Source organism: Anabas testudineus, chromosome 11, assembly GCF_900324465.2.
Source record: "Anabas testudineus chromosome 11, fAnaTes1.2, whole genome shotgun sequence".
NCBI classification, from domain to species: Eukaryota; Metazoa; Chordata; class Actinopteri; order Anabantiformes; family Anabantidae; genus Anabas; species Anabas testudineus.
In genome coordinates this window covers 13,828,472-13,845,006 of record NC_046620.1, presented here as the reverse complement: position 1 = coordinate 13,845,006, position 16,535 = coordinate 13,828,472, and the positions used below count along the sequence as shown (strand labels likewise).

Genomic DNA, 16,535 nt, shown 5'->3' with positions numbered 1-16,535 from the left:
ATGACTCATTGATCGACTCTCTGTGACGGTGAGCTCCAGAGCTTTGTCCTAACAAGAAGACAGACAAAGAGCTGATGTTCAGGTGTTTTGTTTTTATTAACATCAATAGACAATGATATTCTACTTCCTGTTTGTGTGTTGTTGTTGTTGTTGTTGTTGTTGTTGTTGTTTTCATCTTAATGTCCATATGTGAGTACATTTCAGTGTTTTGGATTACTTATCAGATGTACTACATTTATCATGGTTCATAAAAAACTAAACATGCAATTTTTCTTACTTTTTACTTGCTGATTGGAAATCATGTACATAAAACAATGTTTTTTAATTTTTTAAATTATCTGTTTGTTGTCTGTATGTTTAGCAGATTGTACAACCCTCTAAGGCAAATTATTGATTGGGGTTATTTAAATGAACTTAACATGACTTGACACTAATGCTTCCAAAAGTACAATAGTTTAGGAATCAAATCAATGGCAACCCAGGCTGAAAATGTAATCACTGAGATATTTTCACAGCTGTCATGCTCGCTTCACTCTTGCCTGCCTCCTCTTTTTCTCTCTCCCTGTCTCATTCTGCCTTTCTCCCTCCCATCATCTCCACAGCTGCTGAAGGACTTCCCGGACGAGCTGCGGTCCGACATCACCATGCACCTTAACAAGGAGATTCTGGAGCTGTCGCTGTTTGCCTCTGCCAGTCGTGGCTGCCTGCGCTCCCTGTCTTTGCACATCAAGACCTCTTTCTGTGCTCCCGGAGAGTACCTCCTCCGACAGGGGGATGCACTGCAGGCCATTTTCTTTGTCTGCTCAGGATCCATGGAGGTGCTCAAAGATGGCATGGTGCTGGCCATCCTGGGTATGAAAAAGGGATGGGGAGGGGGGGCAGCACATATCCCTCTGTGCCCTCATTATAGTTTATCTGTAAACTCCCCACAGCGCACTTCATATTAAATCTCATTACCGCTCATTGTGATAAAACTAGGTCCTGGAAATTAGCCCACTGTTTAGAAAACAGCAACATTACAGTTTCTGAAAAGTTATTTTCATCAAACTCCCATAAATCAGTTCTAGCTAGATGCCATTTTTCAAGAGCCAAAGAAGGTATATATATATACAGGGGAGGTTCTTCATTTCCAAAGCATTGCCTAATGTTGGGCAACATTACCGTCTTACTAATTAATTAACAAACCTAAAAGGTAGGAATTTAAACGTGCAAATATTGAGCCCTTGCAGATTGTATCATATTTATAACAGTAAAAAAAAGCAATTTACGATCTTCCAGAGATTAAATCTGTCCAAATAAGTGATGTTCAGGCAGGTATGGTATAGTCTGTTAGCACTGCAGTTCAGTCCCGTCCAGTTACCTGACAATAAGCACTGGAGTCAGGTAATTTCATTTCCATCTAGTCTAGTGTAGTCCAACCCTGTACTTTGCAGGTAGCAGGAAATCAGTCTTTAAATTGCATCCAGGGCTACATCTGTGTGCATTTTCATTTGCAGGCAAGAAAGCCCTAAAATTAGAAGAAAATTAAAATGTACTGATACTGAAGTAGAAAATGGATGCTCATTAATAGGGACGGTTACAAAACATCTGCTGGTGCTGCAGCTCAGCTGCAACTAAGAAATTACATTTTGGGTTGTAACAATAACCATTTCTATAGGAATTGTTGTGCTAAGTATGCAGTCAGAATAATTATATAAAGTTAAAATGAAAAGAGATAAAAGCAAACGTATGCATAAAAGTAGTGGTAACTACACAGATGAAGAAATTGATCCAGCAGATGTTTAGATGGAAGGTGTAGATAGTATTCTCTTGAATCCTAAACTAATTGCAACTAAATGTGTATTTGGACGTGTCTGAGTCTTCAAAAAAATGTGCAATTACAAAATACACAAGCAGCTTAGGGCAAAGTCATTGTTTCTCTCGTTCCTCAAGAACTACTGCATTTGGATAAAGAAGAACATCTCACTTAAAGTATCTTTCCTGTATCTTTCCACTGTGGTTATTACTCAAATTTTTCCAAAAACACTAGTTGCAAAAAATTATTTTGGAACTAATTCAGTGCAACTAAGACAGACAGATGGTTATGTTCTCTCTTGGTTATGTTCTTTAATATATTTTGCACAGATGTGCACCTGCTTTTGAGTAGTAGAGAATGTCCCACTCTGAAAAGATTGTGACATATTGTGAGAGTTCGGGGCTGTAGTGAACATCAAAATATAAACATCTCTTTGTGCTCGATACAATACGAAACGTAGTCAATCTAATTATATTCCCAGCATCTGCTGTGTAGTTCAACCTCTTGTTCTGAGAGACCCAATTGTCTTCTGCTAAATGACCCCCATGGCACAGAGTTATACACCAATCTGGCACAAGTTTCTGTGTGCCAGAAAAAACTGTGACCCCAATCTGAAACGTCATCCATCATTTTGTTGTTGGTTCAGTACAATTCTTATTTCGGTCTTTGTTATTCTATTTATTCTTCTGTTTGCATGTGTGTGCAAAGTCTGTCTACCTGTTGTTAGTCTCAGCACATGCTTGTGTGTGTTTCAGGTAGGTGGCATTGTTTACTGGTGTACGGAATTGGTGTGTGTGCGTTTGTGCGTGCGGGTCGGTGGGTGGGTGCACGTGTGTGTAGGCTTGACAGGCAAAGAGTGCATTGTCTCTGTGTTTGTCTGCTGAGTGTGCAGAAGGTCAGGCTGACATTGAGTGTCTGAGTGAAGGAGAAAAAAAGCTCTTCTCTCTCTCTCTCTCTCTTTGTCTTTCTGTGTGTGTTTGTGTGTGTGTGTGTGTGTGTGTGTGTGTCTCTCTCTCTCTCTCTATCCCCCTTATTCCCTGTCACGCCACAAGTCAATAGCTGCAGAGCTGCTACCATGTAATAGAGAGTGGGTGAGAGCGAGAGACCATGGTAGAACATGGAGATGAAGCAGAGATTGAAAGGCTGATGAGAGAGTAATGTTGATGGAGGAAGGAAAAAAGGAGAATATATTTGTAGTAGAATAGCTGAAACAAATGAAACAAGAGTCACAGGGGGGCTGGACTGAGGGGAGAGTTAAGGTAAGGTGCCAAGAAAACAAGTAACAGAGTTAAATGTGGAGGGAGATGAAGAAGGGTGCAGAGGGATGGAGGAAGGGATGAGAGCATTCAGGAGACTTAACAGTCTGATAGAAGAACAGAAGAGAATACAAGTGAGCTGAGTTAAACTGAGGTAAAGAAGGCAAGAAAGAAAGTAGTAGTAGAAACAATAGTTGGATAAATGGAAGAAGGAGGAACTGGGAATAAAAAAAACAATGAAAAAAGGAAGAACACAAGAAAAAGAAAACAAAACGGGGAGAAATCGATAAAAGAAGAAAAACAAATGGAGGCAATTTAAAAGAAGGCATGAAAACTGGGAAAAAATAGGATGGAACAAAGGGACGTTACCATTAGACTGTAGAAGAGAAGAAACAGAAGAATAATAAGGAAAGGAGGAAAGAGTAAAATGAGAGAAACACAGAAAGAACAATGGACAGCGAGTGGAATCTACAGAAAAGAGACAGGAGAGAAGAAAAAGAAACAGAGAGAGCCGAGAAAAGAGATGAAATACAGACAGCGAGGCAGTTATGAGGAAATAGGAGACAATGACAAAGGGTTTTGATATAGCTGGAGTGAGAAATCTAGAAATAGAGAGCACAAAAGAGAGAGGGGGAGAGAGAGATAAAGACCGAGGTGAGAAGGAGTGGTCCGAGACACAGTCGGAGGGAAAGAGACATAGAGGAAAATAGGAATAGTCGTGACTGCTGCTCCATCAGCCGCGGCGTAAATGAGCAGCATTCACAGTTCACAATGACCAGAGTGAATATTTTATCAGTGCTCAAAGGGCATTAACACTAACAGGGTACTTAGTTTTGTCCCTCCCGTGTCAAGAGAACAGGAAAGAGCTGTCAGTGCACTCAAACCTTAATATTTACTAAAAGAAGTGAACAATTTAGTTTTAGGAATAATAAACCTGGATTGCTACCAGTTGGCAAACATTTTCATTTTAAAATCATCCGACGCGTGAGTGGCCGGGCTCATTCTGAATTCTGTTTTCTTTTCAGCATCGTGCTGTTCTGACACATGCATTTCAGCTATGTTAAATGATGATTGAAGGCTAATTTAATGTTCTCATGCTGCCCCCCGTCGTGGCTGCCTGGTTCTGGTGAAAGGATGACTAAATGAATACTGATGCTACTGTAGGTACAGTAATAAAAACTCTATTAGTTACTTTTTAAATACAGTTTAAGGGAATAATAAGAACAGTTTACTGATGCTAACTGGTAGAGATTCAGTCCAAAGCTTGTAGACACGCCACAGATTGCTTGCTGACAGGAGGGTTTGGGCCAAGTCTTGAACAGACAGGTGTTTTTCAGAATGTCTCAGCATCACACAGCTGCAAAACCTCTCACACACTCTGAACTGAGTGCTCGGGAAACTCAGGAACTCTCCAGTAAATGCAAAATATGAGACATCTAACAGAGTCTGCATTAGGGGCTCCACACGGTCACCATCCTTAACCCCTTTTATCAGCATGCATGGGAACATTATATTGCAACCTTTTTTCTGACCCACCTTGCCCATGTGTTCTGTCTGAGCAGGCAAAGGAGACCTCATCGGTGCCAACCTGTCTTTAGATAACCGGGTGATAAAAACTAATGCAGACGTGAAAGCCCTGACCTACTGCGACCTGCAGTGTATCAACCTGAAGGGGCTGTACGAAGTGCTGGACCTTTACCCTGAATACTCCCACAGCTTCGTCCAGGACATCCAGCAGGACCTCACATACAACCTGAGAGAGGGACACGAGACGCATGTGAGTCGGTCCAAGTGGATTTAAAGTCCTCCTTTACCAAAAATGTGTTTTCATGTTAGAGCAACACTGGGCAGAATTATAATGATGTTTGTGCAAATACACTGAGTATAGATTCAGATTTTTTTTTCCAGTTTACAAAACATTTGCATATGAAGATTTTTTATGATGATAGAGTATTTGAGAGGAAAAAGGAGTAGGTGTGCTTTTCAGAGTGGTTAACCAGGCAACTTAACCTTTTGGGAAAATCTGTTTTACAACATGTCTGGAGGACAATTTGAAGACATTCTTGCACATGCTGATTTCATTTCATTATAAGTAAGGCTCATTACTTCAGCATTTACACAATATTCTAATATTATTTTAGTAAACACAGATTTGTAGCCGTTCTATCTATTTTCACTCTGATTAAGTCCACGCACACAAACGTTAATGTGTTCCCTGCTGTAAGTGGGCAATCATCACTGTAGTGTCCATTAATGAAGTCCTCTCGTGATGTTGTGATGACAATTTATGAAAAGTTTCCAGTAGTAGAAGGTGGGGAGCAAAATGGCAGGAGAGCACAAATGATTGTGCAGCTGCATCTCTAAAAGTAGCTAAAAAAGCAGTTTGAAATTGTATTAAAAAACTTTAATTAATAAACTCTAAGTATATCTCACAGCAGTGTGTGGTGCAGAAGGCAATTTTCACTACTGTACTGTAATAATGCATGAGAATGATGGATGAGTTAAACGGGAGGAAATGGAAAAGTAAGACGGGCTAGAGTTTGGATGGAAAGAAATGTGGAGTGTGTGTGTGTGTGTGTGTGTGTGTTAGTGAGAGAGAGAGAGAGAAAGGGGTCAAGAATAGCTGTGGCACTTGGAAGAGCTCTGCTGCTGTAATTACAGTCAGGTGTTTTTGTCTCTGCTGCCCATACACCACTGGCCAACTTACACAGCCACACACACACACACACTCAAACACACACACACACACACACACACACACACACACACACACATACACCTTTTGCCGCAGGGCTTTTAGGTGAAGCTAATGTGCAGAGGTGCAGCCCAAATCTCAGGACTAGATACAGTTCGGATGAAGACAGGAGACAGGAGGCAGCTCAGGGTGTGTACATGTATACACTTGTTGTTTGGATTTTACTGCACTGTATATGTGAACAGCACTTTATTAAGGTGAATTATTTTCCATCATTGCATCACCACAAACCATTCAATTTAGGCACTGTTTTCTTGTGCTCTCTTTTGCCTTGCGAAACAGCTCCTCTGTAAATTAAAACTGAAAATAGAAAGGCGGCATCTTGATTGCCCTTTCACACACTTAATTTACTGTCTCTCTTCCAGGTTAAGGCAAGACTGTCCACAACAGCTCTTGATACTCAGGTACCTAACCACCAGGACTCACACACACACACACACACACACACACACAAAGACTTAGAGGTGATTTACAATGTGCCCCACTTTACGATTTACTCAAAAGAAACCTGGATTTGTTGACATCCACCCACAGCATTTTAATAGGCTCATTATAGAAAATAATGAAACTCAAATGGACATTACAGAACATCGCAGTTCAAATTTTAATTTACAAGCCATTAAATCACAACTGAGCTGAAGCACTGTCAAGCTCTTATTTTATTGTAGAGAGTGTGAAAAAGACGTAGAGTAGACGGTTTAAATACCCAAATGCACAGATGTCTCAGGTGTGTCTTCTTCTGTGCACTACTTCATCACTTTCATGATTGAAACCCTTTAAATCTTCACTAGCAATGAGCATCGATCAACTTATTGCCAACAGATGTGTCAAACAACCGCGTTCAAAGAGGGGCATCCTCAGACTTTGCCTACGTCCTTTACCATCTGTTATCCAGTAACTGCCAACAAACAAAAGCATATATTCCACTATAAACCTGTAATCAGAGTTTTTACACAAAAAGCCAATACAGCTGTCACAACCCCATGCTGGTGTCGTATTCCTCTGAGAGTAAAAGGGTCATATCCCGCTGATCAATAGGTCACTGTGGACATTAGTTCTGATTGTATCCTCAATGCAATTGCAAGGCAATTTAGAAGGAGTCTGTGTTTATTAGGGCTGATGTCACAGCCCCCTAGAGTTACTTTTAATATTCTGAACACTTGCAACTTAAACAGTTGATCAATGTTTCTTTTGCTCTTACCTTATTGTAATCCTAGTCTTGCACTGTTTACACTTATGTAAGTCATTAGTGCATGCATATGTCTTGATTAACTGTGCACAGAGTCACTATATTAACTGCACAATTACAACTTAGGTATTTTCGAGCAGAAGCTGGGGGACAGCAACACAGCTGAAAAAATAGAAAACAGACAATTGCTGTTTCTCTTTGAAAAAAGATGCATTCAAGCACAATTGACATCATCAAGGCCAATGCAGCAGATGACTCGAATTGACATGAATAGATGTTAACTTGATTTCAACTTTTTGCTTTTTTCATGGTTATGCAATCAGTAAAAGTTCTCTTAATATCTAGGCTCCTAAAAAGATCCTCAAATCACAAGTTATTTTGTTGTCTGTTCCTTTGATATGTCTAGTCAGGGGTGAGAAGGAATGGGAAGGTGGTTCAAGGCTATCCACCCATCATCGAAGCTCAAAAGGAACACGAGGAAGAGGAGGAGGAAGACCAGGCTATGTTTGTGTCTTTGTCCCTGGAGCGGAACCGGGCAGTGAATCTCCGGGACTCCTGTGAGAAGTCTCCACTGAGACCACCCAGCCAGAAGACCACAGGACAGAGCTCCAAGAGGTCTCAGAGGAAGATCCAGGAAATTACTCTCACCACTTTAGACCCTTCCAGCCTCAGTTCGAGGTGAGTTTTCTCACCACTGAATTGTCTCTCTGCCTGTGCAGACCTGTGTCTCTCTGACTCTGTGCCATGTCTATTTTCATCATTATTCTTGCACAGTACATGTGGTACAAACTAGGATGGAGTCAGAAGTGTCAAAAAGAAGAAATTATATTTATATTTCAAGTTGATTCATTGAAATTACTATAATGATATATATAATTCAAATTATATCATATATATTGACATATAATTAAATAATTCTGACACGTGTCTAAAATATGAACAAGGTAAATAAACACCTGATGGACACAGCATGATGAGTATTTTTAGCTGTAAACAACCAGAAGATATTTAGCATTAGGACTTCAAACAAGGCATTAACAGCTGTCCTAGCTAGTGTTGAGTAGAGTTAGTAAAGGTTTTAAGACAACATGTTGCAACTAAACTGGTAAGTGCAAATAGAGGTGAGATAAATGTTCAACCTTTGTCAAAAAAGTGTAATACATACACCCACAGTGGCTTTAAAACGAAACAATAAAGATGTGCTTTAAGGTAGACTGTCACTGAATCAATCATTCTATAAACAGTGTAGGAACCATTTCATACAAAGACACAATTTTAGAGGCTAAATGTAACTGGACAGTTGGCTGCTTAGCTGTTGGGCACATGGTTAAAAAGTCTGATAAAACGTGGAGCTAACCTAAATTGTAGCATCTGCATTTGGAATCAGTTGTTTTTAAATGTCTGTGTGACGTCCAAAGAACGAATGGGAGAAGAAATGTGGAAAAGGGAAGGAATTGCTCATGGTCTGTAGCATACCACCTCATCCATGAAGCATGGCGTTATGGTATGGACATGTACGGCCACCAAAGGAACTGTTTGCCCTGTATTTGCTGACGGATGGATGAATTCAGAAGTGTTTAGGGCTCGATTATCTGCTCAGGTTCATCCAAATGCTTAAAAACGCACTGGTCTCTGACAAAATCAACCAATAGAAGATTTCAAGATTTAAAGCATTAAAGTGGAATATTCTGCAATGACCAAGACAGGTCCCTTAAAGGGGATTCAATTTAGCATTAATTTCACTTGCTGAAGCTAAAACGCCTCCAAGAATAAGCGGGAACTGAAGACAGCTGCAGTAAATGCCTGGCAGAGCATCACCAGGAAAGCAGCAGCATCTGGTCTATGGGTTCCAGACTTCAGGCGGTGATGGACTGCAAAGCGTTCGCAACCAAGTTTACAAACTGACAGTTTAATTTATGATTGTGTTACTTTGTCCAGTTGCTTTTTAGTCTCTAAAATTGAGGCTGTATGTATAAGATAAAAGATTTGGGATTATGGCAATGTTTATACCAAACCCTGAAATTGAATCTGACAGTCATGCTGATTGTTTTATTCTAAATCCACGTGGTGTTGAACAGAGTCAAAATGATGAAAACTGTGTCGTTGTACAAATGCTTTCACACCTGACTGTATTGAACATGCTTAAAAGCTACAAGCATGCAAAAATATTTTGACACTGAGATTCGAAATGAGCCAGGCTATCTTTCCTCTCCTCTTTGCTAACCCGATGCTGGTTGTTATTAGGCTGTATTTAACAGATACATGTGTGACTGTGACTGAATCTTCTCATCTAATGCTAGAAAAGAAAGCAAATAGGCATGTTTTCTTAAATAAGGGCATTAAGTGATAGCAATATCACAATGTTAGAATAACCAATCAAAGATAAGATGAGGTGTCATATCACACTATTACTATTATTAATATTAGTTAAGATTATCGAAGCGGAAAAACCAACTACCTAAACCTAAACACACACTTGTGTCTTTTTCTGCAGGATAGTGGATGGTACTGAAGACATTGAGGGGATGGAGAGTTCTCTGACCTTCTCCTTCAACCAAGGCTGTCCCGTCAAAGAACCGTCCAGTGCCTCAGCATCAGCCACAGGTCCAACTGTACTCCACTAAATAGTATACCTATGAAATTTATTTCTACATCCTGGGTAGTGAAAAATGTTTCACACCCAAAAGCCAGCAGTACTGTGGTTTAGTGAGGCTGCACAACGTGTAGTTGTTGCTCAGTGCTTGAAGTCATTTGTTATTTGCTCGTTTGTGTCACAGATATGCTGCAGATCAGCACAGCAGAATTAGCAGCTAAAGCAGAGGAGACCAGAGGACAGCTGCGACACCTCGACCAGCAGGTAGGTCCTTGTGTGTGCATGGCTGTCATTGTGAGGACCAGCATGAATTTTGAACCACTGCGCTGTGGACATTTTTACAAAGTGAGGTCATTTTAGCCAGTTCTCACAATGAGAAGGGGGTTTACAGAGCAATTTCAGGGTTAATACTGGGTTTTAGGATTAGGGTTAGAGTTAGGTTTTCGTTAGTGTTAGGCTAAAGAGAGAGACGGAAGAGTGGACTCAGGTAAGCACAAGCCATATGGCAGTGTCAGCATGTCAGGCACAACGTAGGGGGAAGCAGTGAGAGGAGTAATTGCTTTTTGTAAAGCATTACAAAACCGTTAGCTCTATTAAATCCAAATCTACTGTAAATCGTGTTTCTACCGGTTCTTGTTAGTGATATTCTATAGTATTATATCTGGATGTTTACACACACACACACACACACACACACACACACACTCACACACACACACACACACACACACACACACACACACACACAAACACAGTCGCAGCATCCTAGGGTTTTGATTGGCGGGTGGCTAAATTGACATTAGACTTCTGGTAGGTGTGGAGAAGCGTTTGCTTCCTCCTGCTTAGCCTCAGTTTACAACCTGGGATTAAAAGACAAGAGAATTAGTAAGAAAAGGAGAAATAGAGTTTAGAATTAGAAAAGAGGGGAATAGAATTAGAAAAATGAAGAGGGCAAAAAAGGCACTAAACAAGTGAATAATATAGTATAATATATACTATAATAAATAATAATAATGGACGAAGTGGCAGAGCACCCTCGCGGTCACACACATTTGCCTTGTTGTCTTTTTGCCATCTCTGTTGGTTTCCAGTGTTTGACAGGAAGTCTCTCAGCATGGTCTTGTTGATTGCTAATTCTCACTTGGATCCATCCACACTGATCACCTTAGGGGATGAAAAGGGGGTGTTGGTGCAAGCCCTATCTGTTTTCTCTACAAACACGCACACAAACAGAAATGACAGGTGAGGGCTGTGTGTGTTACCTAAAACATGCAGGTTTGACCAAAATGCATTTAAATAGCATTATTATTTTAGTTATTTATTTATTGTGCTGGCATTAGCCCATATTCTCAACATTCAGTCTGTAGCAGTGATTCACCCCTGTCTCCTGTCTTTGCTGTTGCAGCTTGACTGAAGGTCAGGTTTTTAAAAATTCTGTAATTAACAGCAATGGTACCAATTATTTAATCAAAACCAAACAGCAAGCTTCTCTTGAGAAGTACAATTTTGCTCAGTGACATTGCACCAGCTGCAATTTTCTTTTCTTTTTTTTTTTTTTTTTGCCTGTCTCTAGTCATGAGTCATGTAAAATTGAAAAACTGACATCATTGATTTTTTTTTTCTTCTTTTTTTTGCTGACTGTGACCTCGACAACATCGTGACGACCTGTAAATTGTGCAAACACAGTAATGAACCAGTTCTGCTTCACTCTATGATCTCTTACCTTTGCCCGTTGGATCATTCTTTCCCTAGATTAAATGAAATTACTATTTCATCCTGTTCATAATAATGCCTAATGCTTCTGAGATTGTTGCTAAACCTTTAAACTCTGTCCCCGCAGAAATTTAATATCTGTGTGACCCTTTAAAAACCCGCTCCACACCTATTTGATTAGATTGATTAGAGAGATAGATTAGTTTGTTTAGTTCTTAATATAAATATATATAATATAGTAATATATGTCTTACACACACTCAATGAGACCTACTATTCGTTATTTGTGTCCTGACTAAAATATGTGGCTCTTCAGTAGCCAGTAGCTCCACTACACTTTATCTAATTGCTAACATTTTGAGTGGGTTTTATAAAAGCTTTGCTGAAAACGACTGTCCAGAAGCAAGAGCAGAGAAACTGAAATGAAACGTTAAAGTTATGCACCATAAAAGCAAAAAAAAAAAAAAAAAAAAAAAAAGGAAAGAAACAAGAGCTGAAACACTTTCATTTTGTTCAATTTTGTTATCATGGCTTCAGAGAGGGATTCATACATTATATGATGATTATAGGATTATATAAAATACACTATATATGCTTTTTTATTAGGATGTACCTTTAGCTGGGGTTTGGTCATCCATTGATGCGGTTTTGTCTGACCAGCTCCATGGAAGATTGTCTCCAAAGTGGGAGTACTGGAATCATGTTGACAGTGTGTCAGATTGGACTGTCCTGTCGCTCTCAGCTTTTCTATTTTTATCAGAGCCAGAGCTCAGACCCATGCTTTTATCAACCACTCCACAGAGAGAGAGAGAGAGATGGAAGAATTGTGAAAGTGGAGAGGGAATATTTTGCTCAAAAAACTAAAAAAATCTATTGTCAGGGGCTCAGTATGACAAATTTCAGTTACACAATCTCGATGGACAAGATTGGACAGGATGGTCATTGCAAATGTAACAAAACCTAATTGAATGCGCATTTGTGCTATGTAAGAAAAGTAATATTCGTCCATATTTACAATAAGCAAATGCATTTAGCACGTAGTGCTTTACAAAGTGTGTCTATGTAAGAGGGAGCTCCCAGGCTGATTTGGTCTCACAGTGTATTTATGCACTCAGCCTGATCACCTCTTGACGTAGTCACACAGCAACTGGAGCAGTTCCCACCTGGAGTTGCGTGTCCTGCTGAGGGCTGATGTGCATCCAGTAGCAGTGATGTGCATGATTAACCTGACGAATGGTCATGAGTGCTTTGACTGGCAGAAGCAGATGGCACGTTGGCAGGGCTCCGTGGTCGTGTTCTCTGTGGACATGCCACGTGCGGAGAACAACTAATTGGAGTAATAAGCAATCATAGCAGCACGGCGTTACGTGCAAAATGGCAGGGAGGAAAAATATTCTGACCCAAAATGACTGACCTGAAAATACAAATTTCACAACCATGTAGGTCTACTGTATTTCCTGGGGCTTTTAGTTCCTTGTCATAATTAGGTTTTTCCTAGAAGGTTTGTCTTTATTACATGATGTAATGGTCAACTACATGGCAGTGACTCCACTTTGAGTTGTGAGCATGAAGGTCAAATGTTTGTGGGAAGTGTAACAACACAGCAACACCGCGAGACGATATTCCAGGAGTGACTTTAGAAAAGATGCATTTCTAATGTGCTTCCAATGTGAATGACAGGGAAGGGGACTCCACTGTCCTTAACGTGATTCAGCAGGCAATACGCCACAGCCTGTATCTTAATACAGGTGTGTGGGTTCACTGTTTGTCAAAAAAGAGAAGCACAACAATACTTATTTTGTATTTTTGTATTTTGCTAGTACATACTAGTCAATACTAGCTTTATTTTAAATATTTATTTTATGCCATACCCCATGTATGTATGTATGTATGTAATATTACACTATTTTCACTTACAGTACCTTGCTTTTGTATTGCCACAAGTTTCAAATGACATTTAATAAATGAATATTATTACTTTCATCCTTTAAACATCTCCACGTGGCTAATTTACATATGAGGTACTGAGTATGTGGCTACTTATCATAAAACAACATTAGCACATGGCTCATTAACATAGCGCTGCACATGCCATCAAAGGCTCTTTTCTTTTTACTGGACACGCTGTATACACACTGGTAGCACATACCCAAACCAGGCTGTAACTACACTAGTTTTACCTGTTATATCTTAACACAGAGTCAGCAGACAAACCACACTAATGAAGCACCCCCCCATCTTATCTCGGTCAGAGCTTCCTTCTGTTATCGTTTCCTAGCAACCATGACTTGTCCTGTCATCAGTATTACTTCCTTTACTTTTCTGATGATGAGTTCTTATTTCATTTAGCCCTTTCTAGTGCAACACTACATTTCTTTCTTACTGTTCAACTTTACAATAGGGCACATTTTACCTTTTTAAATTTAAACATGTTGTCATTGTGTCTGCAGGTGAGCACTCTCGGAAGGGAAGTGGCTGACCTCAGTCAGGTCATGAAGAGAATGGCTCAAATCATGGAGACCCTGATGTCACCAGTGCCACAATCTGCAGTAGTCTGCCCCACCCACCACTCCCCAGCGCACCACACATACCTGTCCCCTCCTAACTGTGCTCAGTCCTATGTGTCGCCTTCCTCCTCTCAGACTGCCACCATCTGGACAGACACACCTATGTCATTGCCCTCCTCTCCCCTCACAATCCGCCAGCAACATGTTCCCATGATACACAGACCCCACAGCCTCCAGCTGGGGTACCCAGCTATCCCCAGCACAACTCCACCTCCCAACCCGAACTCATCAGCCCTCAGTTCAGCAGAGATGTCTCACTTTACAGACGGATCTTCTGGCTCCGTCAGGTCAAGAGTACACAGTTCACCTCCGCAGGACGGGGGTGATGAGGGCCCTCATCAGAGCTCTAGTTGTTCTCTTCCCACTGGGCTTGGGGGACTATATCATAACCCAAACCAGGGTTTGTAGCAGCTCTTGAATCTAAACTTTTTGGGACTCTGCAGGACTTTTTCCAGGGTTTTTTTTTTTTTTTTTTTGGACATAACCTTGAACTTTGGGTCACAATTATTAACTGGGGTCCCCCATATATTACTGGAGGACGTTTGCAGGATCACAACTCTGGTTACTTCTGTTTTGTTTGCTTTTGTTGCACGTGTTTAAAAATCCAGTTGCATGAAAGTACGGAAGGTTTAGGTGTGTAAGCTTTACCTTATAGAAACGTAGTGTCGTTAGACAGGATGCAGAGGTTTGGGTCAGTTGTGTGATGGTCGCTAGCCCCCAACCCACCCACCCTGAGGTACCTTAAACAACAACTGGATTATACCATAATGGAGAACAAGGAGTATAAAGCAGAGGATGAGAGAGTTCTTTCTGTCCTCCCTGTCTTTCTGGTTTATTGGAAGAGAAAGCGAGTGGTAGTAGTGGACAAGAAGGGGGTTGGGGTGGAGGCAGTCAGTGCCCTTCCTGCAGCCCCCTGTCTCTGCCATTTCCTCCCCTTTCAACCCTTCTTTCCACTCGACACATGCTCTGGATGCTCTGGATTGCCTGGACCGCTACACGGCTGGTTGGACTGGGAGCACGGGTTAGTGCGAGAGGAGAGAGATGGGACATATTGTGCTCTTTACCACCACCCTTCAGGGAACAGGCGGGTGAAAGAAGTCGGTTATGGAGGTGGTGGTGGGGGGGTATGTTACGCCTCAGGCAGCACAGCCTCTGCTGTCGTCTGTCACACTGAGCACAGGGACTCTTTCTCTCTCTCTCTGTTTCTCTCTCCCAGTGTTTCTCTCCATACATCTACTATGCCCCTCTCTCTTTCTCTCTCTCTCTCTCTCTCTCTAACTCTCTCCCGCTCCTTCTTTCTCTTTCTCTCTGCATGCCTTTCCAAGCCTTTTGAGTAGTGCCTGTAGACACACATTAACATGCTGCATGTCACCCTGTGGAAATCCAGCTTGCCATTTATCTATCTATTTAAAGGAAACAAGGTTCATTCTTTTAATAGCTGAACCTGGCATTTACTGATGCATATTTATTGGATGTGGGTTCAGTTTTTAAAGAAAAAATTAGACACAAGGTAATCACCCCTGATGTGATGTTACCTGGAGCAAACCACCAGTAGTAAATTGGCTCATGATTCAGATGTATGCTGATTGTCACCCAGGGTTACCAACTCTTGAGAACCATTATCTCGGCTTTTCGGAGTGAAGGCAATATTCCCACATAAAAGCACAATAAGGACATAAAGACGCTTTTATATTTCTATGAATGTATCAATGCTAAAGATGTATTTTTTTACCTCAAAGAATGCAAGAGTCCGGGATGGTAGTAAACGATGCTACGGCATCTGACGTTATGGCAGTGCTGTTTGTTGGTACCAGCCAATGCAATCCTAAACCAGGAAAAAGGTCATAACTCTCTGCCCGACAGATCTACTGTTCTCTTTTGAATTCACGTAGGTTTGACTCTGCTTCTCTGCAAATGGAATGTACTGTAATCAAATTTCATTTTTCCCTTAACATTTTGATATTTATTAGATACAAAAAAAAAAAAAACTGTTATGCTAATAAACAACAAATATGACTGTTATGTGCTGATGTTTTGTTTGTTCTGTTTCAAAGAAACATTCATCAAAGCTCAGGTCATCACATCCTTAAAATCCACCTTTTTTACTTTTGTTCCAAAATAAATATACAGTCTATTCAAACAACGTTCATTTAGCCCGGTTATGGTGGTTCAGAAAGTGTCTTGTTACACATATAAATAACCAGAGCAAAATTTATTGCCTTATCATTTTCGAGAACATTGTTCAAACAAAAAACAAATGACAGATGAGTTGGCTCAAATCCTATTTCCAGCCTTGTCGTACCGCATTCTAACATTTCCTAATTAGCTCTCAACAGCTGAGCCTGATGTGGATGTCGTTCAATTTGCTGACACACGGTTAGAAACCAAAGTACTGGGCATGTTTAAATTAACATTTTACTTAATCTAGCTGAAGAAATGATTTATTGACATTATCAGATTAATCTGCAGACATGCATGTTAGGCAGCCGTGATGTGACACTGACATGTTGGCGAATTGCACAAACACATGCATATATTCATGTGCACAAATATACACAAACACACAATGTTAATAATGCCAGATGTCTGTCATGCAAGACTGTTGCTTGTCCGCACTGTGTTTATAATAGTTGAAGGTACTGTATTTGTTTTTGTGCAAACGTGCGT

The 16,535-nt window shown here is 40.6% G+C and overlaps 1 protein-coding gene across 1 annotated transcript in view; it reads left to right on the top strand.

Moving 5' to 3' along the window:
* The window catches only part of kcnh8 (potassium voltage-gated channel, subfamily H (eag-related), member 8), a 43,451-nt gene extending 29,175 nt beyond the window's left edge, over positions 1–14,276 (top strand). Inside the window, exons 10-16 of the mRNA XM_026348096.1 lie at positions 603–852; positions 4,614–4,828; positions 6,172–6,210; positions 7,402–7,673; positions 9,490–9,599; positions 9,773–9,852; positions 13,752–14,276. Of these exons, the coding sequence (XP_026203881.1) occupies positions 603–852; positions 4,614–4,828; positions 6,172–6,210; positions 7,402–7,673; positions 9,490–9,599; positions 9,773–9,852; positions 13,752–14,276 (1,491 nt within the window). The remainder of the gene's footprint in view (positions 1–602; positions 853–4,613; positions 4,829–6,171; positions 6,211–7,401; positions 7,674–9,489; positions 9,600–9,772; positions 9,853–13,751) is intronic.
* The last annotated feature ends 2,259 nt before the right edge of the window (positions 14,277–16,535 follow it).